The sequence below is a fragment of the Equus quagga genome, chromosome 1 (genome assembly GCF_021613505.1).
Source record: "Equus quagga isolate Etosha38 chromosome 1, UCLA_HA_Equagga_1.0, whole genome shotgun sequence".
Lineage (NCBI taxonomy): Eukaryota > Metazoa > Chordata > Mammalia > Perissodactyla > Equidae > Equus > Equus quagga.
The window spans coordinates 152906394-152933221 of NC_060267.1; the positions used below are offsets into that span (position 1 = coordinate 152906394).

Here is a 26828-nt window from a genome sequence, read left to right on the forward strand (position 1 = left end):
ACCATTCTGAGACCCTCGAATGCAATTCACACAAAAGTCTATTCTGTTCACCCACCAACATGGATCAAGAATCTAAGTGTAGAAAAAGAATGAAAATGATCTGCTACAGGGGGAAGCAGTTAAGAAAAAAATGCATATAGTCTCAAGTTTGATGCTGTGACAGCTGGGACATTCTGAAATGAAGTATGTAGTGGCTGAATAAGGTGAAACTTCACTGAATTAGTAGCAGTCAGCAACATGATAGTTTTACCCATTGTAAAACATCCACCCCCACCATCTGCAAAATATCGAGAAATCCATGCATGCACGCACTTGCACTCTCTCTCACACTTTTTCTTTCTCTCCAAAGTTTTAAAAAATGACACTAGATACTCTCCATATGTAGCATTTATAGGCACTTTCTAATTAGAATTAGAAGAACTGTCTGAAGAACAATATGAGGTAAAGAGAAGCAGGGAGTAATATCACATATTTGATAACTTGAAGAGATAAGATAAGCAGTATTTTTTGAGGGAGAAGTATGACTATTTCAATCCACCTGTGTACTTAGTATTAACCAGCTACAACATCTGGTTTAGGACACACATTGAGTCTCGGATTTTCTTGTGTTTCAACACATGGAACCCCTGAGGTCTCTTTTGGCCTCTTTGGAACTGAGAATGAAGTAAGAGCAGGAAGAAGGAATGACTTTTTATCACTTCAATAATCTTCCCTATTTCTTGGGAAAAAATGATTTAACATCCATCCATGTCGTTTTACATGGATACAGAGGACAACTGTGACAAAAGGAGATGACAACGATAAAATATCCTGGAGTGAGTGAAGGGAATGCTAGAAATGTGCTTTTAGGAAAGACACAACAGGGAAGGTGACAACCAAAATAACAGACAACAAACAAAATAATTTCTCAGTGAGAAAGCTGTACTAATCTTGGCTGGAAAGTAGCATAATCATGAAACTCAGCAGGAAGAATGAAAATCATGGTGGATTTTATTATTCAGTGAAACAGATGCAAACAAGCCCTTGAAAGTGTAGGCTAATTAATAACTTGAGTGTTATTACACTAAGATGTAACTACAGTGTATGAGGACAATTTAAAAAAAATTCTACTGTGTCCCTTTTGCCTTTATATAGTCTGTTACTGGCAAGAAAGATCTCTCCTGAGATGCGGCAGGTGAATCGGACATACCTGGTATGTGGAGACAGGGGAAGCAGCAATGAATGGCGTGATAGATGTCTGTGGAATCATGCGGTTGGTTGCAATACTGTACGGTGAAGAATAAAATCTGCAAACAGAAAACAAAAAAAGAAGATTCGTGAAGCTGCTGCATGCCTGGCCGCTAATCAAATGCCACCAAGCGCCACTGGGAAAGACAGAGTTCCACCCTTGTGTGTTTCCACCAACTGTTAACAGGAGCATCCAGGAGATTTATAGTATTTGATTCCATGAAGAGAAATAAATCCTTCTGAATAAAATGACAACTTTGACTCATCTTATAAAATTGGCCGCACAAAATCTCTGTTATGCCAGGTAAGTATAAAAGTATGTTTAACCAAGAGGGGGAGAAAAGCCATGGGCATTGTTTTTTTAAAAAGGCAATGCCATTCTAAAGCTCTTTGAAAGGAAGGCAAAACGACAGCACTAAGCATTATAAAGATGGCTAATGTTAAACACACACAAATTGCGTCTATCTCTTCATTTAGGAAATAGGATCAGCTCCTAGAGGGTTCTCGATAATTGGTGCCAGGCATGAGTCTATGCCCTCGTGCGCAAATGAAGTTAAATGCTTTCTCCATGAAAAGGGAAGAAAGTGAACAATTTGTGTCTAGGTGGGAATAGGAACATTTTCTGGATTCAATCAAAGTATTGGTGAAGATTCTGGATCCATGTGATCTACTCCTATAGACGTGTAAAAATCACTGAATTTTCTAGTCCTCCAGGGCCCTTCATCGAACAATTATAGAAGAATACTGGGCAAAATCAGAGCTTCACAAATCAGAGGAGGGATGATCTTTCTAGAGGTCTAGTGAAGGGTAGCTTCTAGGTACTGAAATGAGTGACACACCCATCTCTGCTCAGACATACCTTAGGGTCCACAAGTTACCTAATGCTCAAATTCTTCAACAGAATTTTAAATCCTCTTACTTCCTTCCTGTCTCATGCGTAAGTGAAAGGCTGGAGTGGTCAGCCACAGAACAGACAAAACCAGGTGGCCTGTAATGGAGTATGTCACTGAAGTGAGGATAGACTGGAAAAATGTGTATCAAGAATAATGGAGTCATTATTTCACATTGCCATACTCTTAGCAAAAGTCAACTACTACTTTTAATTTTTAAAAAATAGTGTGACCAAGGTCAGAATGTTGGGGACAAAATCTTCATCACCCCTCAGTGTTCACTGGTACTTTGAATAGAGAATCGCACTGGTTACCTTTCTAAAGAAGCATTCCACAAGACTCCCATTGAATGCAGGAGGGATGAATTTTAAGGTTACCACGATTCAAGGAGTAAATTCTTTAAAGCTATATTTTATAAAAGTCTTCAAGCAAGCATTGGGGAACTATCTTAATTTTTAAAAAGTCTTAAATTTAACCTAGCTCTCAGGAAAGACAATAATTTTGCTTAAAGATAATCTTTTGTTTAAAAAAAATATAGCTGAAAAAATTATTCCAATACACATTACATCCTTACTATCCACACTCAACAGATCTCTAAATTTATAGTTGTGACGTTTAAAAAAAGATACTGACTACACACCTATTATAATGGCCAAAAAAAAAAAAAAAGACAATACTAGTGGTGGGAAGGACTCATAGAAAGTGGAACTCTCATTCATCACTTGTGGAAATGCGGAATGGTACAGCTGTTTTGGAAAACAGCTTGGTAGTTTTTCATAAAGTTAACCATACACATACCATAAAGCCCAACAATCCTACTGGTAGATATTAACTGAAGATAAATGAAAACTTAAGTTTACACAAAAAACTTAATGCAAATGTTTATAGCAGCTTTATTGATACTTCCCAAAATCTAGAAACAAGCCAAATATTCTTCAGTTGAATGGATAAACAAACTGTGGTACATCCATACAATGGAATGCTACTAAGCAATAGAAAAGAAAGAACTACCGATACTTTTATGATGATGAATCTTAAGTGAATTATGCTAAATATAAGAAGTCAGCCTCCAAAGACTTTATATTTTGTAATTCCACTTATATCACACTATGGAAAATGTAAAACTATGAGGATAGAAAACAGATCAGTGAAGGCCAAAGGCTGGGTTGGGGGAAGGGGCTAACTACAAAGACATATGAGGGAATTTTGAGAAGTGATGAAACTGTGCTATAGCTTGATTGTTTGGTGGTTCCACGACCGTGTGCTTGTCAGAACTCATAATATTATACACTATAAAGAGTGAATGTATACTCTATGTAAATACCTAATAAACCTGACTTAAAAATCAATTACTATGTAAGAAAACATCCATCCTTCCACTTTAGGAACATTATTGAGCATTTACTATGTGTACCAAAGATAAGTCAGACTCTAAAACATTTTTTGGAGTTTCTCTATTTAGCCACTTAAATTGCATCTTATCTGTACATTGATCAGCCTAAAACCCTCCAATGGATTTCCATTGCAATGATAACAAAACTTGAATTTCCAGTTTTGGCTAGCACAATCAATCTACTGCCTATCTCTCTAATATTTTCTCCTACCCTTCTCCTCCTAGCCAACTAGGATCCAAACACACTGACTTTCTTCTGTCACATAATCCTCTCATTCTCACTCCCATCTTGGGCCACTGAATTTACAATTCTCTCTACCCAGAATGCTCATTTCCCCAAATCTCCCTAAGTCTACCTCTTTCTCATTATTGGTCTCCCTCAACTTTCCCTTCTTCAGAGAGGCCTGTAGCTAAAGTAGCAAGCACCATCTCTGCCTTAATTTTCTCTATTCCTTTCCTCTAAATTATTTTTTTCATTGCTCTTATCACTATGTGAAGTAGCAGTGTTCAAAAATTTCTCTATGTATGTTATGGACTGAATGTTTGTGTCTCTGCCAAATTCACATGTTGAAGTCCTAACTCCCACTCTGGCTGTAATTGGGGATGGAAGCTTTACAGGAAGAAATTAAGGTTAAATGAGTTCATCAGGGTGGGGCCCTGATCCAATAGGATTAGTGTTCCTATGAGAAGAGATGCTAGAGAACTTGCTCCCTGTCTCCACAGGCACATATGGAGGAAAGGCCTTGGGAGGACATAATGAGAAGGCAGCAGTCTGCAAGCCAGGAAGAGAGTCCTCACCAGGAACCAACTGACTAGACATACATCTTAGACTTCCAGTCTCCAGAACTGTGAGAAAATAAATGGCTACTGTTTAAAGCCACCCAATCAATGGTTTTTTGTTAGGGCAGCTCAGCTGACTACTACAATCATTTCATTGACTATTTCTCCCTGTAGAATGTCAGCTTCAAGAGAGTTGAAGACACATCAGCTTTGTTGCCTAGAACAGAGCCTGGGACATAGTCGATAATAACTATAGGTTGAATGAATGAATGCAGAACAACTTAGGGAAAGAAGTAGTAATTACAGTATAGGATGGTCAATGTTGAGATGGTGGGAGCATAGATGAGTCCCTAAACCTGTAGGAAGCTAAGGGGAGAGAACCCAGAGAAGATAGGCAAGCACTGCATATTTGTAAATGCTCAGTGGAGGCTTAACCAATACCTGCTTTCCAAACATGCAAAGGTATTAGTAACTAGGGAAAACAGTCCTTTTCTACAAAAATCATGGTTTGCATTTAAAAATCTTCTTTAGATTTTATCTTTGAAAGATCTTATTTATGACACAGTAAACAGAAAAGCTTATTTGGGGCTCATAATGACATGACAAGCAGCCATGACCGCTCCACAAACAGTCCTTCTCAGTCACCACGCAGTGGTCTAACTTCTGTCATAAACCTAGTTTCAGCCTCTTATACCAACAGCACGAACCGTGCATCACATTCTAGTGTGGTTAGTTTATTTTGTAAAATGTACCAATTGGAGTATTAAACTTGAAAGCAATAAGGATTGGATTGACAGGCAGAGTTTACAGGAAATTCTATGGGGAAAATAGAGAGCAGAAACATAAAGAAACCAGTCAAGTAAACTGAGACTGACAAAGAGAACCCTTGGGGGAAAATTTAATACATTTTTATTCTATCTCCTCTAATCCTATCCATCGAACAAGAATGGTATTTCATACTTTCCAGCAAGTTCCAGTACTGCCACTCAAGTCAGAGAGTCATTTAAAATGGAAAATGTACTTGGAAGAACAGACTCAGCACCCCATCTTTATCCCCTAATTCTGGTACTCTGAAATAAGTTCTTTCCAATCCAAACATAAACCGGATGAATTTACAGGAAACCTTTGCTTGAACCATGACAAGAGAGGCTGCTGTTGCATCCGAGGCTTAGAGGTACCACATCTCAAGAAAATATACAGAGCCAGACTCCAAAGAGAGAACTGTAGAATGACTTTCCCAGTCTCTTTGCTTTTTCTCAGCCCCTGCCACGTATCCATCATAGTTTGAAAGCACCTTCACATGGCCAGCACATCAAAGAAAAAAGAACATCCAAATAAATACTTCAAGCACAGGAGTCGTGTTATTGGGAAACAGGAAAGAGAAAATTGACAGAAGTTTTTAGCCATAATCACAAAAGTAAGGTAATTCTAAACATGTGACTTTATGGTTTTTTATCGGGTAATATAAGCATTATGCCTTGCAAATGCTATTATAGAAAACTGGGAATTAATTCTTTAACAAACTATTTTCCTAGGAAAAGTTTACTTTCTTAAGAGATATTTCTTTGCCAAAATTCACATAACAGTAAGTGTATGACAAGTGTTCCTTTTATACTTTGTCCAGTGGTTCTAAATTAGAAGAGATTTTGCTCCCCAGAGGACACTTGGCAGGATTTTGAGACATTTTTGGTTGTCACAACTGGGTGGGGGTGCTGCTACTCGGGTCTAGTGATTAGAGTATCTGTGATGCTGCTAAAAGTCCTACAATGCACAGGACAGCTCCCACACTAAAAAGTATCTGATCTAAAATGTCAGTAGTGTTGAGGTTGAGAAACCTTGCCTTAGGAAGACGAACTGGTTACCCCTAGAGAGGTTTCACATGAACAAAATGCCAAATGCCGAGGTGGCTAAGAGAAGTTACCTAAGTATGGCCTATCTCTGGAACTCTGAGCTGGCCTTTGAAAAACTTAATATTTTTAAGAAATGCAGAGAGTTAGTTGATTCTCTGGCATTTAAAGCAAGTGGTCTCCAGAAGCCCAGAAAACGCAAGTTTAGATCACTGATAGGACATTATTTTGCCTGCAGAAAAGTCATCTTCAGGGGATTTGGCAGTCAGTAACAATATGGTGGAATCCTATTTCACTGACAATAAAAATAACATGAATATATCAATAACCCTAGGGTAGAATGTTTTTTAATGTAGAAAACCACACAAAATCCTATTTGCACACTGAAATAAACAGCACTGGCTTGTCTTTCATGTCCACAGGCAATATTGTTAGAGTCAGAACCATGAATACTATCCTCAGGGTAACACTGTAGCACAAGATTAATAAGTTATTGGTCATTTTTATTGTAATACCAACACAGCCCTCACATTAGATTCCTTTCCTAGTGTAATAAGATAAGGTTTCTGTATCACTTAATATCAAATGCCCATATAAAACAGCTGGCAAACCAGTGCTATAGAAAACATTCTTTTTCGCATCTCTCCCAAGAATACATTTTATTCAAATAAAACAATCCGAAAGGCTTTTTACACAGTGGTCCTTAGTGAAAAGGGCACAGGAAAGATGAGATTTTAAATATGGAGATGGATTATTTCTCACTTCCCACACTCATATTTGAAAGTGATGGAATTTCATATTGGCCGGCTAACAAAGCAATAGGGCAAAGCAATAACAAGTTATAGAGTTGTGCCAGAGAGCTCTGAAAGAAGAATGATGTTTTTATTCTCATAAGTTAGCCCAGAGTAAAAAGTAGTAAGGTTTTCACTTGTCCATTGTGACCCAGATACTTCTTCACTGTAACCTTCAAAGCCTTAGATAGAAGTGACATTGAACTAAATTCTTTTAAAGTGATAATTTGGAAAGAGTCAAGCAGATGACAGAACAGACATTTTCTACTGCCTAAATGCAAACAGCACAGATTCACCACGGTCCACATTTACATATGTTTGTTCTTCATTAGCTAAAAATCAAGCTAAATTTGGGAGTATTTATTTCAACTTCACGTTGCTGTATTGAAGTGGGGGTTATGGAACTGAGAACATTTAACTCTCTAAATAATTTGAGCTACTAGTTATGACCCAGCCACATATTTGCTTACGATACTTAGAAAACCCTATGGCTTAGTATACAGCCGTGGGATAGTACAGGATCATAAAATATGTCCTTTAGCTATGACAGGGGACATCTCCAAGAGGAAAAACTCATGTCAGTGCTCCATCAAGAAGCCCTCCCAATAATCCCTCATTAGAATGCAACCGCCTCTCCTCTGTGGTCCTATGGCATTAATTTTCTTTATTTTTCTTTTTGAAAGGAATATAAAAACACAAACACTGAAAAACAAGTTTCCCTCTCACTCCTATTTCCCAGTACTCAACTGGCCCTCCCCAAAGAAGCACTGTCACCATTTCTTGTGTATTTTCAGAAATCTTTTATAAATATATAAGCTAATCTATACATAAATCTCACAGTACTTCGTGCTTCTATCACAAAACTATTTGTATTACATCTCATACTAGAATTGCACACATGTCCATTGCCCCGATATGATGTGAAAATTTTCTTTTGCAAATTTGTATCACCAAAATGATTTTAAACAGTGCAACAGATGAATCAAAAGAAAAAACATTTGTTGAACTTAACTGAGTCAGAATTAAGCAACGTTGAACAAAGTTAACTGGATTAAAGTGAGTTGCAACTATGTCTTTGGACATCATTTGTTCTGTGTAAAACAGAACCAGATTGTTCCCTACAGTAATACCTATTTCTCCCTGTTAGGTTACTGTTCTCTGAGTTTGGTTTGACTGCTAGATTGAGCACAACAATGAGAATAGGGAGTACACACTTTATTCTGGACCTTCCTGCCTAGATCCCTTAATATGCTGCCTAAGTTATCTAAATCGGCTTCCACGTCTCTAAGAACCACATGCTAACATCAATGCAGCAGATGGCAGTTGAGAAAATATTTGTGGTTATATTGACATCATACATGCACGGAAATGAGTGATCTACTAGTTCCCTACTATTCAAATGTTACCATATAAGGTAGTAAAGTCCAGGATGAGCAAAACATTTAAAAAATCATCTTTGTGAAGAAGCATCAAATCAATAAGATTAATTTAGCTAAAATCTTCCTTTTTTCTCTTTTATTATATAAAATTTCTATCTTCTTGTCACCAACAACACAATGGATAGTGCAAAGCCTCCAAAACTCCATTTTTAACCAAGCTAGGACATGAGAAACTCATGGGCAGTTTGGCTGCTTTGGGCAAAACTGGAGGTTGTATTTAAGGAGAAGCAGATTAAGGTGTTATGTGGGTACCGAGCGGGTTAATGCCAGGAAGGGGAATGGTTTCCCTGACTTGCTGGAAGCCAAGCAGATGTCATTGGTCACCTTTCCTATTTCTGATTTGGCATTCACAACACTGGGTTAAACAGTCTATAAAGATGAATAAGACGTGGAACCTGCCTTCAATGAGTTAACAGTCTAGTAGGGAAATATATATGGGTGTCAATGGCTGCATGATAAAAAGACTCAAACTATTATGGAAATATCAAATACGGTGCAATAATAATATCAATACTTACATTGATGATTACATTGTATCACACAGGTTTCCTTTAATCTTTACAAAGTCTTAGGAAGGTTATATTACTATCATCTCCTTTTCACAGTGGAGGAAGACAAATAACTTGTCTATGTCTGGTAAATGACAGAATTTGGATGCACATCTGTGGAGGATGGTTCTGGAATTGGCACTCTTAACCACAGCTTATACTGTTTCTCTTATAACTAGTTTGTAAGTAGCTCTGCTTGTTATAATTTGATGGTGTTCTTTAACTGAGAGAGGATAGAAAGAAAAGAAAGGAAGAAAGGAAGGAAGGAAGAAGGAAGGAAAAACAGAAAGGAATGAAGGGAGGAAGGGAGAGACAGAACGAGCGAGAGAGAGGGAGAGAGAAAGAAAGGAAGAAAGGAAGGCAGGAAGGCAGGCGGGAGGGAGGGGGAGAGAGAGAGAGACAGAGAGAGAGAGAGACAGAGAGAGACAGACAGAGAGAGAGATAGAGAGACAGAGAGACAAAGAGAGAGAGACAGAGAGAGAGAGAGAGAGAAGGAAAGAAAGTAAGAAAGAAAGAAAGGGAAATAAGAGCTGAGAAATTCACCATGCCTCATCTCCAAGCAGAGAGAATTCGATGAACAACAAGATGCAGAGGTGTAAAGCAGAATGGGATATTCTGAGAATCACAGAAAGTCCAGTTCAGTTGCAGGAACCATATCATGTAGCTCTTTTTGTGCCAAACTTTGAAGTCTGAGTTTTGTTCTGTAGCTAGTAAAGTCCACCTAATGCTTTAAACTAGGCAGGTAGACAATTCCTGTGACTACATTTTGCTTTTAAAATTTATTCAAAAGGCAGTGTGAAAATGGTTTGGAGGAGAGTTATATTAGAGGCAGGTGAAAGCTTAGTACTCGTAGGGAATGGTGACTGAATGAACTTAACCAGAGATGGAAGGGCTGGGTTGAGGATACAGTTCAAAGACAGACTGAATAAGCCTTCGTGACCATTTGATCATGAAGAATGTTGGAGAAGAGAGAGCCCAGAGAACTGGAGTTTCTAGCCTAGATGACCTTAGAGTAAATTTTTTTAAAAAAGGAACAAATAATTTGGGATTTGTTTTTCATTTGCATGTTTGGTTTGTATTATGAAGAGTTGATGGGGATAGTGACCTCAGTTTGGGCATACAAAGATATCCAGGAGCAATACCTAATGGACAGTTAGAACACAAGTAATAGTGCTTGCAACAGGGTACAAACTTGAAGGATAAACTTGGGAGTCTTCAGTTCCTAAAAGCAAGAGGAGTGGATGAGATCAACCAAAGAGAAGACCGAGTGAAAAAAAAGACTAAACCCTGAGAAAGATTAGCAAAAGTGGGCAGCGGAGGAGGAATAAGAAGAAGATGTTGAGGGGCTGGCCCCATGGCCGAGTGGTTGGGTTCGCACACTCCTCTTCGGCAGCCCAGGGTTTCACCAGTTCTGATCCTTGGCACTGACATGGCACCACTCATCAGGCCATGCTGAGGTGGCGTCCCACATGCCACAACTAGAAGGACCCACAACTAAAATATACAACTATGAACTGGAGGGATTTGGGGATACAAAGGGGTGGGGGAAGAAGATTGGCAACAGTTGTTAGCTCAGGCGCCAATATTTAAAAAAAAAAAAGATACCGAGTAAGCAGTAAGAGTGAAGAGCAAGGAATGGAATTGTGTGATCCAAGAGATAAGAAATTTTCAAGAAAAGGGGGCCAGCCCAAGGCCAAGCAGTTAAGTTCACGTGCTCCGCTTTGGCAGCCTCGGGTTTCGCCAATTCAGGTCCTGAGTGTGGACATGGCACTGCTCATCAGGCCACGTTGAGGTGATGTCCCACATGCCACAACTAGAAGGACCCACAACTAAAAATATGCAACTATGTACTGGGAGGATTTGGGGAGAAAAAAGCAAAAAAAAAAAAAAAGAAGAAGATTGGCAACAGTTGTTAGCTCAGGTGCCAATCTTCAAAAAAAAATTTTCAAGAAACTATAAATGGCAAAAGAAAAACAAAGCCAAATGAGGCAAGATTTCCACTAGTATAAGGACTGAAAAAGTTACAGTTACAATAGGCAAATTTGAAGATCATTGGGGACATCAGTAAGGGAAATTCTAGTAAAGTTTGAGACCAGAAATCATACGTTAATAGGGTTTATTAGAGAAGAATACAGGAAGACAGCATTTATAGAAAACTGTAATTGTTTACCAATAGAGAAGGCTAAAATAGTGTGGTCATTAGAAGTGATCCCATTGGCAGGAAAGAATTACAGTGGTGCATCACTGAACAACAGGGATACAGTCTGAGAAATGTGCCATTAGGTGATTTTTATCATTGTGCAACATCATAGAGTGTACTTACAGAAACCTAGATGGTATAGCCTACTATACACCTAGGCTATATGGTATAATCTTATGGCACCACCGTCATATATGCGGTCCACCATTGACCAAAATGTCATTATGTGGCACATGACTCTAATTTACTTCTACCCCTTTTATAGGTGGAAGAGACTTGAGTATATCCACAGGTTGAAAGGGATATTCAGTGTATGGGAAGGCGGTGAAGAGAGGGGCTGATTAATGGAATACAGTTCTTTATCAGATGAGAGTAGACAAAATCAAGAAGATGGTTATCATCAGCATCTTAACTAAAATTTGTTTCATGAGGGAAATATTCATTGTTGTAAACATCTAAGTGGGCAGTGGAAGAGGGTGAACTATTTCTGCAATTGTTCGAATAGTTCAAAGGATACCATGTTACACTGTTAATAAAAACACAGATAAAGACATATCACATAGCGGGTGATTTAAGATGGCGAGATGTACTGCAGTCAACCTTGATATGGTATAGAGGTGGCGATCTGAAATGTGAAGCGAAGACCTGCAGGGGAAGGGAGAAATGTTCACTTTCTCCAGGCAGTCCTCATTGCCTCTAACGTGGCACCACCCCAAGTTCACCTCTGGCTGCCCAGATTGGGAGCTGATTCTTCAATTTTTTTCTCTTTAGGTTTGTAATGAATCAAGATGAATACTTGGAAAATTACGTCTTTACAGAAGAAACTCAGATTCTGAATTGTGCGTTGAACAGATGACTGGCTGAAGCAATACATACAAAAGCATCATTTTTACTCCAGTCCCAAATTTACAGTTCTCTGGATCGTTTTTGTCTTCGTGAGTCTCATGAATCAAGCATGTCTGAAACTGAGCACATCCTCTTTCCCCATTTTATTCCTTCTCTTTCAGCTAATGGTACCACCAGTTTTCCCAGGATTAATCTTTCTGAGATTAAAATTTCAGAGTCACATTGGTTTCTCTGTCTTTGCCATAATGTATAATGTCAGAGCTTATTTCAAGGCATCTCTTGTTCAGCGAAATCCCAGCTAGTCACCCAAGCAAGGCCAGACTCTTCATAACATCCTGTAATGCAGCACTGAGTTCTTATTGTGTATACGTAAGTTTCTGCCACTGTCACTTAGCATATACTGATTATTTTGTACCTTTGAGTTAACTATGTTATCTCCCCAACTATACAATACGATTCTAGAGGACTTTCTTTTCCATGTCTTTACTTCTTTCTGCACACCAGGTTTATAGTGCCTTGTTGGAAATAATTAAATACTTATTGGACAAATGAAAAGATATTTTTAATTTTCACTCCTAGAGAGAACTTTCAACCAACAAGGTACAAAGGAATAGATTCCTACCCTAGCCTACCATCCACATTTACTCTTTTATGGAAGGGTAGACTATGAGTTTCTTGAGGCGAAGTCCTTGTCTCATACATTGTCTTTTAAATCTAGAGAGATAGCACTGTGCCTGGCAGAATCAATGGATGTTTATTAAAAGACTGAATAAACTGTCTGCCTGAAGGAGTAAGTATAAGAATAAGAAGTAATTATATAAACACTTTCAACGCAGATTTTCATTAAAGGCAGCTGATCAAATAGAAAATGGAGTTGAATTCCTTCTGTCCTCTATATTAACCTTAAATGAGTCCTTCATTCACATTGACTCTTTGATGAGACTTAGGGACAACTGAAAGCCATAGAGAAATCCAAAATAAAAGGCTGCGAAAAGAAAAATAACCAACCAACCAACCAAAGAATAATTATTGTCAATTGCAGGAGAGCCAAAGCAAAGAAAATGGGTGGGAAAATGAGAATAAAATGTCAACCAAAGTTACTCAGAATTACAGAATTTTAGAGAGGTCAGATCGTATAGTTTAAGTCTTATTTTTCAGAGGAGGAATTCAAGGCTATGTGACTTTTTCTATGTAAGAGGCCACAAATTTCCAAATGCTTATTAAAATGAAGAATGAAAACACTATCATCAAGGTACTAACTTGACTTCTGTCCATTACCCTTCCCTTGATAGCCAGAAGGAAAGAGTAAAAGCTTATTATGTCAAATGAACCTGGGCACACACTAAAATTATTGAAAGCTAAACTCTAGAGTTATTAGCAGAGGCAACACACTTATCCTGGAGACGCTTCTGGAAGATACTTCTCCCAGCCTAGTTCTGTCTACACTCCCGCTTCACTTCCTATTCCTTACTCTTTCTCAAATGGAGGGAGAGAGAGAGAGAGAGAGGGAGAAAGGGAAAGAGAAAGAGGGAAGGGCTTAATGTGGGCAGAGGCATTGTGAGAACGGGTGACTTAGGAGATGCTATGAAATCAGAGTCAGTCATGAGAAGCAAAAAGGACAATGGTGAGAAATGTTGGGTTTAAAGTTTTTGTTTACACATTTAAAACCTACACAGGTTTGAACATTTTTCTTCAGTACTGATTTCAGACCTCAAATATATCTAAGCAATTAAAATAGAGACAACATGCACTACTTACCCATTCTGTATGGCAGCTGTGGGGTCATAGGTCAGAGCCATGCCAGCCTGTATATAGGGGTGGAAGGGGAGAAAACAAATCTTAATATTTTTATTGCGGTGCCCAAAACATTCAGTACACACAAAGACTTTTTATTTTTACTTTCCATGATTTAAGTTTATTTTCTGCTATATATTTCTCCACCCTTACTGCCAAGACTAGTGTTTTTACTACCCACACACCAGAACCCACCAGTGAGTTAGGGAGTTTATATTATATATCCAGACAAACCAAGGAACAATACAGCTTAGAGGATTTCCATTTCTGCTTCATAAACCATCTGCTGTCTAATCTGGTAGCCTTATAATTTCTCACTATGGTCAAGAGCACCTATCATACATCCCATGGCATGAAAAAAAGTAAGAATAAATCCTTCAGTTAGGATAAAAATAAAAATAAAAGCTACTTAAAATGCATTCTTTTAGAGGAAAATGTTAAGAAATATTTATTTTAAAATAGATCATATGCCTCGGGGGTATGCAGGTCACAGAGCGCTTGTCCAATATATTGCTAGTACCTGTCTTACTGAGAATGGTAGAAAGGGAAGGCCATTTACACAAGATGGAAATTCTAGGCTTAGTAGCTCATAAGGAGGTGATTTTGTCCTGTTTCTAAGAATAAAACCACCTCTGAAAAACTACACTTCTGTAACTGGTAGTAGTTTCAGAAAAGAATATAAGTTCCATGACTGTTGATTCACAGCCTACCTACTTCCTTCATACACATCAGTACATTTGATCCTCACAACAACCCTACGAAGCAGGCAGGAGAAACACTTTCTCCATTTTCTAGATGAAGACACTGAAGTGTGGGAGAGGTCAAGTGACTTGCTCAAGGTCACACGTTTGGAGGTAGAACCAGATGTCTTCAGATGTGGGCTCTCTTCCACAGCTCTGCTATGACAATGACCGAGGATGTGAATGACAGCTGAGGATCATCTCCAGCCATGTGGGAGAACTTTCTCTATGGTAGTACCGGCATCCCACTCTTTGTTTTCCAAGACTGTCAACCTGGTTATTGCTTGTGAGCAGAAACAGAATGTAGAATGAAATTTAAAACTGACTAGGTTGGATTTTTTTTTTGAAATTTAAATTAATTAGACCAATGTCAATTTCCTGGCTTTGACAGTGCACTATAATAATGTAAGATGTAACAACGGGGAGAAATGGGGTGAAGGGTACACAGGATCTTTCTGTACATTTCTTTTGTAATTTCCTATGAATGTATAATTATGACAAAATGAAAAGTAAGAAAAAAAGGTGAATTAGCTTTGAAGGCTTTTGTAGAGGATAAGAAATTTCATAAAAACTTTAAAGAAAGGAAAAAAGAGCTTTCATGTTTGAATTTCTTCCAGTGTGGTTGAAGGTGGTTTTTCTGTTGGGCTCACTGAATTCCTCAGATTTAGCACATAAGAGAAATGAAAATTCTCAGGCTTCCAAACACAGGGCCTAAAGTCTAGTATGGCCTGCTACATTCAAATTTAGATTACATGCACTATTTTCCCTAAATAGTAATTTTAAAAGTATTATTGAGATTGGTATGAGGAATGAAAGTATAGTGCCATATACAAATGGGATTAAATACAGGGAGCATAAATGCATTGAAACGGAGTTTGCAAACAAAGTTGAGATGACTGTCAGAAGTTAATAGAAGTGCACTGAGAACACACATTTAATGATAACTGTATCTCACTCATATTAACGAAACATGCAATTGATACTATGACAAGCCGGGGGACTGGAAAATGAGAAGAGAATAAAAGAGCAGAAGTGAAGACAGATGTTTGTTTTTCACCTTGAGAGAGGCAAAGACAGTAGTTTCAAAACACATAGTGATCCTAAGTCTAAATTCTTCCCAGGATGGGGCTTCTGCCTTCTGACTGGCAGAAAGCTGGCCCTATGCTCAAGACTCCCAAAATGGAGATGACAAGAGTAAGCTGAACCTCCATGGTCCTGGGTGCTGAAGCGGGCAGTTGTAAAATCTGTCCATTTGGGATGAAAATTCCCTCTTAGAAATGCTAATTTTCTCTCCTCTAACTTATTCAAGATGCTACACCTGGGGCAGAAAGCAAAAAATGGGCTTTATACTCAATCCAGATATTGTTAGTTCATGAGAGATTTAGGATAATAATGACATCTTCAGCCTCCTAATCACCTCAAATTGTTTAAACCCTAGGGGACTTTACAGGAAGTCTTTCCTAGTCAACCCCACATTCACTTCTTTTCCTTCTCCTTACTTTCCAATAGTGCTCAGAGACCAATGCTGCCTAGCCTTTCTTGAATTATAAATTGTCTTGAACACTCTTTTCTTATGCCGTCTTTATTTATTCTGGCATCTTTAGGTAAGGATTTTTTTTCTTTCACATTGTACTTGAATGTCTCATGGATTATAGTTAATCTATCAGTTCTAGCTATGAATACAGTAATTATCCATAAACTCTCTCTCTTTGTTGAATACATATTTGCTAATCAGAAAGCCTAAGTTGGCTTCTTTCTCCATCTTAAACCTCCAACCATCTTTCAGAAGATGGAAAAGAATTGAAAAGATGGCAATATGATTTTGTGGGAAGGATATATGTCTGGGACCTGGGTTCAAGTCCTAGGTCTGTTACTGTCTAGCAATGAGACCTTGGGCAAAGTAGTTGACCTTTGACCTATTTGAGCCTCAGTTTCTTCAACTGTTAAGTGGTTTGGTAACACCTACCTCACCAGATTGTTGTGAAATTTAAATGAGATTATGTTTGTAAAGCGCCCAGCACAGTGCCTGGAGACAAGATACATATGTAAATATTATAATACAAAGCAACTTGTGGTAAGTGCCATATGAGTGGTACGGATGAGGTGTAGAGGAGAGAGGCTGGGGTGATCAGAGAAGGCACATGGAGGAGATAGAATTGAGTGGAGCCTTGAAAGATGATTAGGATTTCCACAGATGGAGACCAGAGAGAAAGGCCAGCTCAGGCAAAAGGAATAGTATGGAAAAAGGTGTGTAAATAAAAAGGGCAAGATGGGTGATCCACTTGCAGTAGAATATTGGAGGGCAGTAGTGGGAAATAAGACTTGAAAGGAAAGGAGGGAAATTCTTGATTGCCTGGCTCCTCTTGGGGAGTCACTGAACAAATTTTGAGTAGGGAAATTATACAATCAAAGAGGGATTGGAGAACAAGAAACAGCATGAGACCCTGGAAAACAGTGAGAAAATCCAGAGCAATGAGCAACTGGAGTAGGCACTTGAGGACAGGGAGGTGGAGAGAATCTAAGATGAGATTGTCATTGCAAAAGGGTAAGGAATGAACACAGGTTTCACCTACTTCACGATTTTGCCTAGGGACAGTCCTGCCTCTGAGTACCTTTGGCAAGAGGAGACAACAGGAGATAGTGTCAGGTCATATGCACTTGGAACATTGTGGGTGACATAACAAGGCATGGGTTAAACAAAGGGATTTTTGAACGTAACCCATTGGCTGAATATCACAGCACAACAACTAACACTTGGCCATACCTGTTTTTTATTTCACGTGTAACAGATTGTTGAGTTATAATTCTAATATGGTCTTAATGCAGATTTTGCATTCAATTTCCTTTTGTTTCTTTCCACAAAGGTAAAAAAGAAAATCGATTTTGCTGCTGTCTAGCCACCTTTATACTAAGCTAGAACCACGAAATCATCATCATGTAATTACCAAATTTTATGGCATGTTTACAAACTCGAGTCACACAGAAAGCAAAATAACTTGGAACAAAATGAAAATGTCACACCACGTATGTAGAAAAGTGATGTTTAACCCTGTCACTCTCTTTTAAGAGAGCTTATTAGATTCACAAATATTTTACATTTTTCAAGTTCACATTATCCGTGTACTGGAAGTATTTATCATTTATTTATAACAAAAAGGGGCATTTTTGTCATTTTCCAGAAGCAGCTGAGTTTGGCTTAGTATTTCAGTCATAATATGTATTTCTAGTCCTTCCAGACACAGTCTATACTCTAAGAGCTAAATATTTTAGAAGAAATTTCAAAATATGGCTTACTGGAGTAATTAGGATCTAATCATAACTTTCAATAAATATAGGAGATTTACCGAGACACATTGGTTTGACTTAGGAGCTGGATATTTGATATTCATAAGCTTAAATGATTAACAGGTTAAATGAAGAGGTAATAATTATGGAAATACTGCTCAAAATGTACACATTAGGGAGCAGGCGTTACCACTTCAGGAAGATTTATAAACTGCAATGCTTGGTCTTATCTAAGGAGCAGAGGATTACTGACTATAACAAGCCAATGAAAAAATAGTCTGATAGAATTATTTTATCACTTAAGAAACTATTTTTATACTTTAATGTGAATGGGGATCAAAAAGTTTGAAGTAGTAAGCTTTATATGGACAGATATTCACTAAAATTCCTGGAAAATTAAAACATTGATGTTTTAGCCTAACATTTCTTCTTTTTCTAATTTCTGCCTTGACACACGATGTATCATAATTGGATGAGTTACAAATAAATAATCACAAGGATTTCCAATTTTCTATGATCACATAAAGCAACACAAGTAAATATGTCGTAAATATTGCATATTTTCGTAAATATTGTGTACTGAATTAGCACAAGATGAATTCAGAGAGCCAAAGAAGAAAAAGATAATACAGTTTTCTAGATGTCATCTTTAAAGAGTTTATTTCTTGCAACCAATTTTAACAATATTTACAACTGTTAGCTGGCTATAGTTAAATCAATCAAGAAAATAAGATGACTTCAAAGATGTGTGTAAAAGGAGCTTGAAAATTATAAATGTTTAAGCACTGCTATTGTAATGAAACCTCACTTAACTTTGTTTATATTTATTTACCAGTATTTCTTGTTAGAAACATATCCTTTAGTGAGGAAGTCACAATACAAAATTATATATATGTACAATACGTGTTAAAAAATAAGATTTAAAAGAATTTAAAAATCTCTAGAAATAAAAGTTAATTTCAACAATGTTAAATATCAAAATATTAGGGTGGTATAAACTAGAAATGACTTTTTTCCTTTCATATATTTTTTTCTGACCCTTGTAAGTTGTACATAATGAGAACTGCTTTCATAATGGGGAAAAAACCCTTTCATTAAGAAAAGCGCATTATATCCTCTACGACTTGCTTTACAATTTTAAATTAAGGAGGGAAAATGTCTATCATTTGCAAAAGTAATAATCAGAGTGATTCAGAAGTAAGCTTGAAAATGTCAGGAGGCATTTAGCTTTGTGGGATCAGTTAAATACAGAAGAGCTTGGATGGTGTAGACATTGCTACAACCAGACAGATAAAGGTGAGTATGGGCAGGAGGTCAACAACACAGACTGAAACTTCAGGGTTAGTGATACAGCATTTCTAGTGGTGGATGCTAGTAAGAATGCATAAATCCAAATGGTCATGCTGGTTGAGAAATTGAGAGTATCATATATGATACCTTAAGTGTGGATATCTAAGATATTCAAAGAAACCAATAAAAATCACCAGAAAACCTAAATGATCAATACCAAGTAAAGCTTTTGGCCAAAGAAAGGGCTTCTAATCTCCTTCCCGCTAAGGGAGGACCTAATCCTAATATGCTCAGGGCATAATTTCGGGCAGGTTATTGGAGCACTTGCTGAAAAGGGACATGAGAGAATGAACTCCTGGCTTTTGTAAGAGGCAAGTGGTAGAGTTTTATGGAGAAACCGCTCTGGCATGGTCAGGTGACTACTGAATGGATTGTGTTCTCCTGGCAGAGGCAGTCAACCACACAAGGCAGGTGTCTGCTCTCACTTGCTGAAAGGATGCTCTCTGGGCTATGTGCAGCTAGTCCCTCTCCTGAAGAGAAGATGAGGGACAAATGAGACATTAGACAAGGAAATTGCCAAAGTCTACAAAAGGGAGATTATACTCTGCGGTCCTGAGATAAGACAGAAACATCTTAGTTAATTGTCTTTTATAAAAGATGCCAATCAACCTGTGAAATGGCTCACACTATATTCCCTAATTTTCATAATTTCTCAATCCAAGGAAAACTTCTATTCCAAATCATATTTGATTAGTTTGTATCATTTGACCAGTGATTTTTTTCTTCTTTCAAAACTCCTTTCTCATGGCTTCTGTGAGCCTCTCCCCTAGTTTTTGTCTGACCTCTCAGAGAACAGTTTCTTCTCTGGTGTTACTGGCTCCATCTGCCTTTGAGGTGCCAGTGCTCAGGGACAGGGTTTGCCCTCCCCCTATCTGCTTCTGCATAGTGATGACATTCGGTTTCTGACCCAACTATTATTTGTGTCCCAGTGATTCCTGAATCTTGGTCTCAAACTCAAGCATCTATCCTGAATTGCAGCCATTTATTGCCAAGTTAAATTAGTAAGTTCAATGTATCGTCAGTGTCTTTTTTCAAGTTATCATTTCTTGTTTTGGTGTTTACTAATATCCTTTGGTAAAAAGGCTCTCTCCTGCTTTTGCTTGCAACCTCCCTCTAATCCATCAGCTGTACTATTGTGCTGTGAGGATTGCTCTTGCGAGAGGCAAATCTGACCATATCATGATTCTTCCTTTCAGTGGGATCCTGTTACCTTTGAGATAAAACATGGCTCACAGAGCCCTTCATGATCAAGTCCAGATGGACTTACTACTTCCACAACCTTCCTACGCAGTTCTAGACTCCACCCTTCACCAAACTCAGTCACACATTCGCCCTGCCCTATACTGTCTCCTCTGGGCCTTTGCTGCTGTGGTTTTTGACTGGAAACTCTCTGCATCACTGTCTGTGCGAAAATCAAAATTTTACTTTTTCAGCCTCAGACTAGATGTCATAGCCTCTTAAAGCCATCTCTCTATTTCGTGTTAACTACTGCCTTTGTTCTGCCCTTGTGACCCAGGATGGGACCTAACATGACAAAGCTTGTGTGTCTCTCAACTAGATCTTGGCTGTATCCATCCTGGTATCTCTTCTTCCTAGCCCAGTGTTTGGAACATAATAGGGACTCAAGAAAAATTTGTTAAATGCATTAATAAACGAATAAATGGCTTAAGGAAAATTTTGAATTTGGACTTCAGTTAACTTGGAATTGGAAAATGGAATTTGAGTGCTTTTAACGTTTCCTTACTTTATTAGTATAACTTCCTTTTAAAAACTTCAGCTGAATTCAATTGAATTTCTAAAGATAATGTTTCAGCTGTTGATTTGGTCAGTAGAGATAGAGGAAAGCAAGATGATTATTAAGATTGCTGAGAGACCTTTCCAATGTAGCAGGAAAGCCAGCACACCTGAACCAAAGTATAAGCAGGCGCCCAGGAAGAATCAGAGGCAGCTGAAAAACCTGGAGGGCCCTCTTCTCCAAGTAACTGACCCAGAGTGAGGAAAAGAGAAGGTCTGTTAAAAGTCACCTTGACATCTTCAGGGGTTGGTCAGGAATCAAGCAAATGAGACGCAAGGGATTTATCACTTTAAAAAATAGCAAAAAATAGGCAGAGAACAAAAAAAATTCACCTCTTTATGTTTGGGAATAGCACATCAAGGGAGTCACGCTGTTGTTTATACACTATGTCATCACGATATTTCTCTTTTTTGGCCCTTACTAAAGCCTTCTTGTCAGATAGAGAATTTCTCCCTTATATAGCAATAGAGGAAAGATGCAGACAGAATTAAGACTGGGAGGCTGAGAAAGCCTATTGCTGCACAAAAAAGCATCCTTAAAAGGGAAGCAGAAGAAAAGGTGTAATATCATTGTATGATGTAGCTGGCTAACAGTCTCAAAGTCTTGGGGGAAAAAAAAAGTTCTAGTTTGAGTTTGTCATGAAAACTAAAGTTAAATTAAGTCTTGATTGATAATCATAAAAGAGACAACAGAACATTACCATACTTATGTAGGTACTTCTGTTTTTATCTCAATCTGAATGACTGAGTTTCATAAATTCCAAGACATAGTTTTCTTTTCACACATTTAATATCTGAGAAAGTGGGACTCATGATAATTGATAGCATTTGATAGGCTGGCAAGTTTCTCTTCTTTTTCGCTGATATTTAAAATAATATTTCATCTTTAACTGATGGTGTCTTAGAGCCAATGATGTAGTATACATACTCTTAAACCCCAACCACAGTAAGTAGGGTGAAAAATATAAAATGCTGAGGTTGCTACCAGGGCAAGCCTGCACAGCCAGATAGGTGAAAGTCTCAGATATCTGGCTAACTGATCCATATTCTTCCAGGTCCCAAGTGCAGTTTGATGTTACATAGAAATTGTACACTGTGGCTTAAATATTGATGGGTATGATTCTGAGTCTTGTGGCAGGCTGGGACTACCAGGACAATGCCAACAACTCCAGAAATCTTCTAGTTGGTTGATGCCCTATTTAGTTGCCCTGATCCATGAAGACTGAGTCAAAGGGATACAGGTAACATGGAGATCAACCATCAGCCTTTCCCCTTGTAATTGCTTGCTGTAATCTTGCAAGCCTTAAGCCCCTCCTAAACCCCCACCCTCTACCCCCACTCCAAGAACATAAATATGTTACCCCATCCTCTTCCTTGTGAACGGAGACTAGGCAGAGCACTGAAGCTCATCATCAATATCCTTATATCCCAAATTACACTATTATAGGAATTTACAACATTTACTTTCAATGGTTAGTGATCATAGGTTAGCAAATATTGGGCCCAGCAGCTTTAAAACAGGAACAGTTGGTTGAGTAAGAAAGTTTTCATGCTAAGTAACTGCAAATTCAAGTTCTTGTGCCAATGGGAAGACTTCTTTTGAGATTAGAAGGGTCATTTTCCTCTCTAAATTCCAGGTAAAGCACACAAAATGAATAAAACTACATCTGGTGGGCTAGCTAACAAACTCAACTTGCAAGGGATGGCATGCATCATAATGGCCAACTGCTCTTTTCAAGATCATATATGTAAAGACTCTCCTTCAGTTTAAGGTTAAAAGGACTGTTTGCAGAACGTGGCAGTGTTGGTAGATACATCTTAATTTTTTTCAAGGTCTTATCAAAGAAAAGAGTTGGACAACTAATTGCCAAGCACTGTAATATACACACAGTAAATAGTAGTGAACTATATAGATGATGTGTCTACTTTCGTGGAATATGGTCAAAGATATCCTGAATCTTCATGCGATTACTAAGTTTTTCAAATAATTCTTTAGATATACTATTTCATATGAAATTGTGCTTCAGTTTCTCCTCAAAGTATTTTTATTTCTAGTGGCTCATTGGGACAGTACTTCAATTTCACATCTCTGAAACATAAATTTTCTAATGTTCAGTATTGTAAAATTAAATTGCAGCCAATATGGCTTCAAAGCTAATAGAAATGATGTATTTCTGTGCCTCGTTGTCGGGTTTCTCTCATATTTAATAAGAAGGATGTTGACTGGTGATTGATCAGATAGTTTATGAACTGCATGCAATATTCACAGTAGATCCAACTGAAGGCAAAGGGGCTACTTGAGTTGAGTTGCTTATTGTCTTTCTCACTGCTAAGAATGTTTCAAAGCATGAGTTTTACATTATCATTGGTAATAGCTAGTGACAAACAAATGCCTTCAAAAAACACAACAAAATTTTCTGTTGATTTCACAAGAACACTGACTATAGAGATAGCCTCTTTCTCTCCAGATTTTACATAGCATGTCTGTCATTTCTTCCACAGCCATCTGTGTGCCCTTTAACATCAACATTTTCCATATCAATGTGACCCATTTTGGTTCTTAAAGTAAAGGGCCAATAACCTTCTTATATGCAGATAAGCGGATAAATAAGAATATTATAAGGCCAGCCCGGTGGCACAGCAGTTAAGTACACAAGTTCTGCTTCGGTGGCCCGGGGTTTGCTGGTTTGGATCCTAGGTGCGGACACGGCACTGTTTGGCACGCCATGCTGTGGTAGGCATCCCACATATAAAGTAGAGGAAGATGGGCATGGATGTTAGCTCAGGGTCAGTCTTCCTTAGCAAAACAAGGAGGGCTGGCAGCGGACATTAGCTCAGGGATAATTTTCCTCAAAAAAAAAAAAGAATATAATAAATGATAGTACAAATAAATTCAATGCATTAGGCTAAGGACTTTTTTCTTGCTAAAAAAGCTATTTGAATCTTTACATTGGGTCCAATATTTAATGATCCTTTTGAAATGATTGCAAGCCAACCGGTCACTCATAGATGCATTAAATTAATGAAAATAGGATTAGGGCTTTTTCCAAATTCCTTAGAAAGTTTTCAGTTTGTTGGCTGAGCAGAATAGTGACATAGTGACTTGTTTTATTGTGCTTTGCTTTATTGTGTTTCACAGATATTACGTTTTTTACAAATTGAAGGTTTGTGGCAACCCTGCATTGAATGTCTATTGAACCTCATTTTTCCAACAGCATTTGCTTACTTTGTGTCTCTGCATCACATTTTGGTAATTCTTGCAATATTTAAAACATTTATTATTATTATTACTATTATTATTATTATCATTATTATTATAATATTTGTTATGGTGGTCTGTGATCAGTGATCTTTGATGTTACTATTGTAATTGTTTTGGGGCACCATGAACCATGCCAATATAGACAGAGAGCTTAATAAATAAATGTTTGGGTATTAGTAGATAAATGCTGTGGGTGTTTTGACTGCCCCACCCACCAGCCATTCCTCCATCTCTCTCCTCAGGTCTCCCTATCCCATGAGACACGACAATACTGAAATTAGGCCGGTTAATAACCCTACAGTGGCCTTTAAGTGTTCAAGTGAAAGGAAGATTTGTATATCTCTCACTTTAAATCAAAAGCTGGAAATGAATCAGCTTAGTGAGAAAGGCATGTTGAAAGCTGAGACAGGCTGAAAGCTAGGCCTTTGAACCAAAGAGTTAGCCAAGTTGTGAATGCAAAGGAAAAGTTCTTGAACGAAATTAAAAGTGCCACTCCAGTGAACACACGCAGAGAGCGAAACAGCCTTATTGCTGATGTGGAGAAAGTTTAAGTGGTCAAACCAGCCACAACATTCCCTTAAGTCAAAGCCTAATCCAGAGCAAAGCCCTAACTCTCTTCAGTTCTATGAAGGCTGAGAGAGATACGGAAGCTGCAGAAGAAAAGTTGGAAGCTAGCAGAGGTTGGTTCATGAGGTTTAAGGAAAAAAGCTATCTCCCTAACACAAAAGTGCAAGATGAAGCAGCCAGGGCTGACGCAGAAGCTACAGCAAGTTATCCAGAAGATCTAGCTAAGATCATTAATGAAGGAGGCTACACTAAACGACAGATTTTCAGTACAGACAAGACAGCCTTATACTGTAAGAAGATGCCATCTAGGACTTTCAGAGCTGGAGAGAAGTCAATGCCCAGCTTCAAAGCTTCAAAGAACAGGCTCACTCTGTTGTTAGAGCCTGATACAGCTGGTGACTTTCAGTTGAAGCCAATGCTCATTTACCATTCTGAAAATCCTAAGGCCCTTAAGAATCACGCTAAATTGACTCTGCCTTTGCTCTATAAATGGAACAACAAAGCCTGGATGACAGCACATCTGTTTACAACATGGTTTACTGAATATATTAAGCCCACTGTTAAGACCTACTGCTCAGAAAAAAAGATTCCTTTCAAAATATTACTGCTTATTGACAATGCATCTGGTCTCCCAAGAGCTCTGATGGAGATGTACAGAGACAAATGTTTTCATGCCTGCTAACAGAACATCCATTTTGTAGCCCATGGATCAAGGAGCAATTTAGACTTTCAAGTCTTATTATTTAAGAAATACATTTTGTAAGGCTACAGCTGCCATAGACATTGATTCCTCTGATGGATCTCGGCAAAGTCAATTGAAAACCTTCTGGAAAGGATTCACCATCCTAGATGCCATTAAGAACATTCCTGATTCATGGGAGGACGTGAAAATACCCACATTAACACACGTTTGGAAGAAGTTGATTCCAGCTCTCACGGATGACTTTGAGGGGTTCAAGACTTCACTGGAGGAAGTTACTGCAGATGTGGTGGAAATAGCAAGAGAACTAGAATTAGAAGCAGAGCCTGAAGATGTGACTGAATTGCTGCAATCTCATGATAAAACTTTGATGAATGAGGAGTTGTTTCTTATGGATGAGCAAAGAAAGTGATTTCTTGAGATAGAATCTGCTCCTGGTAAAGATGCTCTGAAGACTGCTGAAATGACAGCAAAGAATTTAGAATATTACATAAACTTAGTTGATAAAGCAGTGGCATGGTTTGAGAGGATTGACTCTGATTTTGAAAGAAGTTCTAGTGTAGGTAAAATGCTATTAAATAGCATCGCATGCTACAGAGAAATTGCTCATGAAAGTAAGATTCAGTTGATATGGCAAATTTCATTGTTGTCTTATTTTAGGAAATTGCCACAGCCACCCCAACCTTCAGCAACCACCATCCTGATTAGTCAGCAGGCATCAACATGGAGGCAACACCCCCCACCAGCAAAAAGATCATGACTTCCTGAAGGCTCAGATGATGGTTAGCATTTTTTAGCAATATTTTTTAATTAAGGTGTGTACACAGTTTTTTTAGACATAATGCTATTGCACACTTAGTAGACTACAGTATAGTATAAGCATGACTTTTATATGCACTGGGAAACCAAAAATTTTGTGTTTCTCACTTTACTGTGATATTTGCTTTATTGTGGTGGTCTGGAACTGAACCCACAATATCTCTGAGGTATGACTGCATTGTTCAATCTATAACAATTGATAATTGGCTGTAACACAACTTTAAATAAAGACAGTTGGCTCACGCATTGGTACAGTTACCTTGGATACCCATGCAATTTGTTCTTTGCATCGATGAGAGGGGCATAAATGTAACCAATAGACTGGATTCTACTCAATAATAATCATAAAGCAAGATCCAGCTGATTATTGTTATTTGCAGTAATTATATCCTATAAAGTCACCATGAACACTGAATTAGTGAATACTGAATCATTGCTCCTAGAGGAAATGCAGAGTTGGGCTCCTGTGAGCCCTTGGTCACAAAATGTTTTTACCAACAGATCAATACCTAACTTGTTTTATGTGTGTTTCTGTCTAGAGACCCCCTATTTAATA

The 26828-nt window shown here is 38.0% G+C and overlaps 1 protein-coding gene across 13 annotated transcripts in view; it reads right to left on the reverse strand.

Moving 5' to 3' along the window:
• RBMS3 (RNA binding motif single stranded interacting protein 3) overlaps positions 1-26828 on the reverse strand; it is a 1258536-nt gene that overhangs the window by 103996 nt on the left and 1127712 nt on the right. For all 13 annotated transcript variants that reach the window (XM_046665635.1, XM_046665620.1, XM_046665611.1 and 10 more), the window contains 2 exons: positions 13720-13766; positions 1190-1286 (listed from right to left, as the gene is read on the reverse strand). In XM_046665635.1, coding sequence (XP_046521591.1) covers positions 1190-1286; positions 13720-13766 — 144 coding nt within the window. The remainder of the gene's footprint in view (positions 1-1189; positions 1287-13719; positions 13767-26828) is intronic.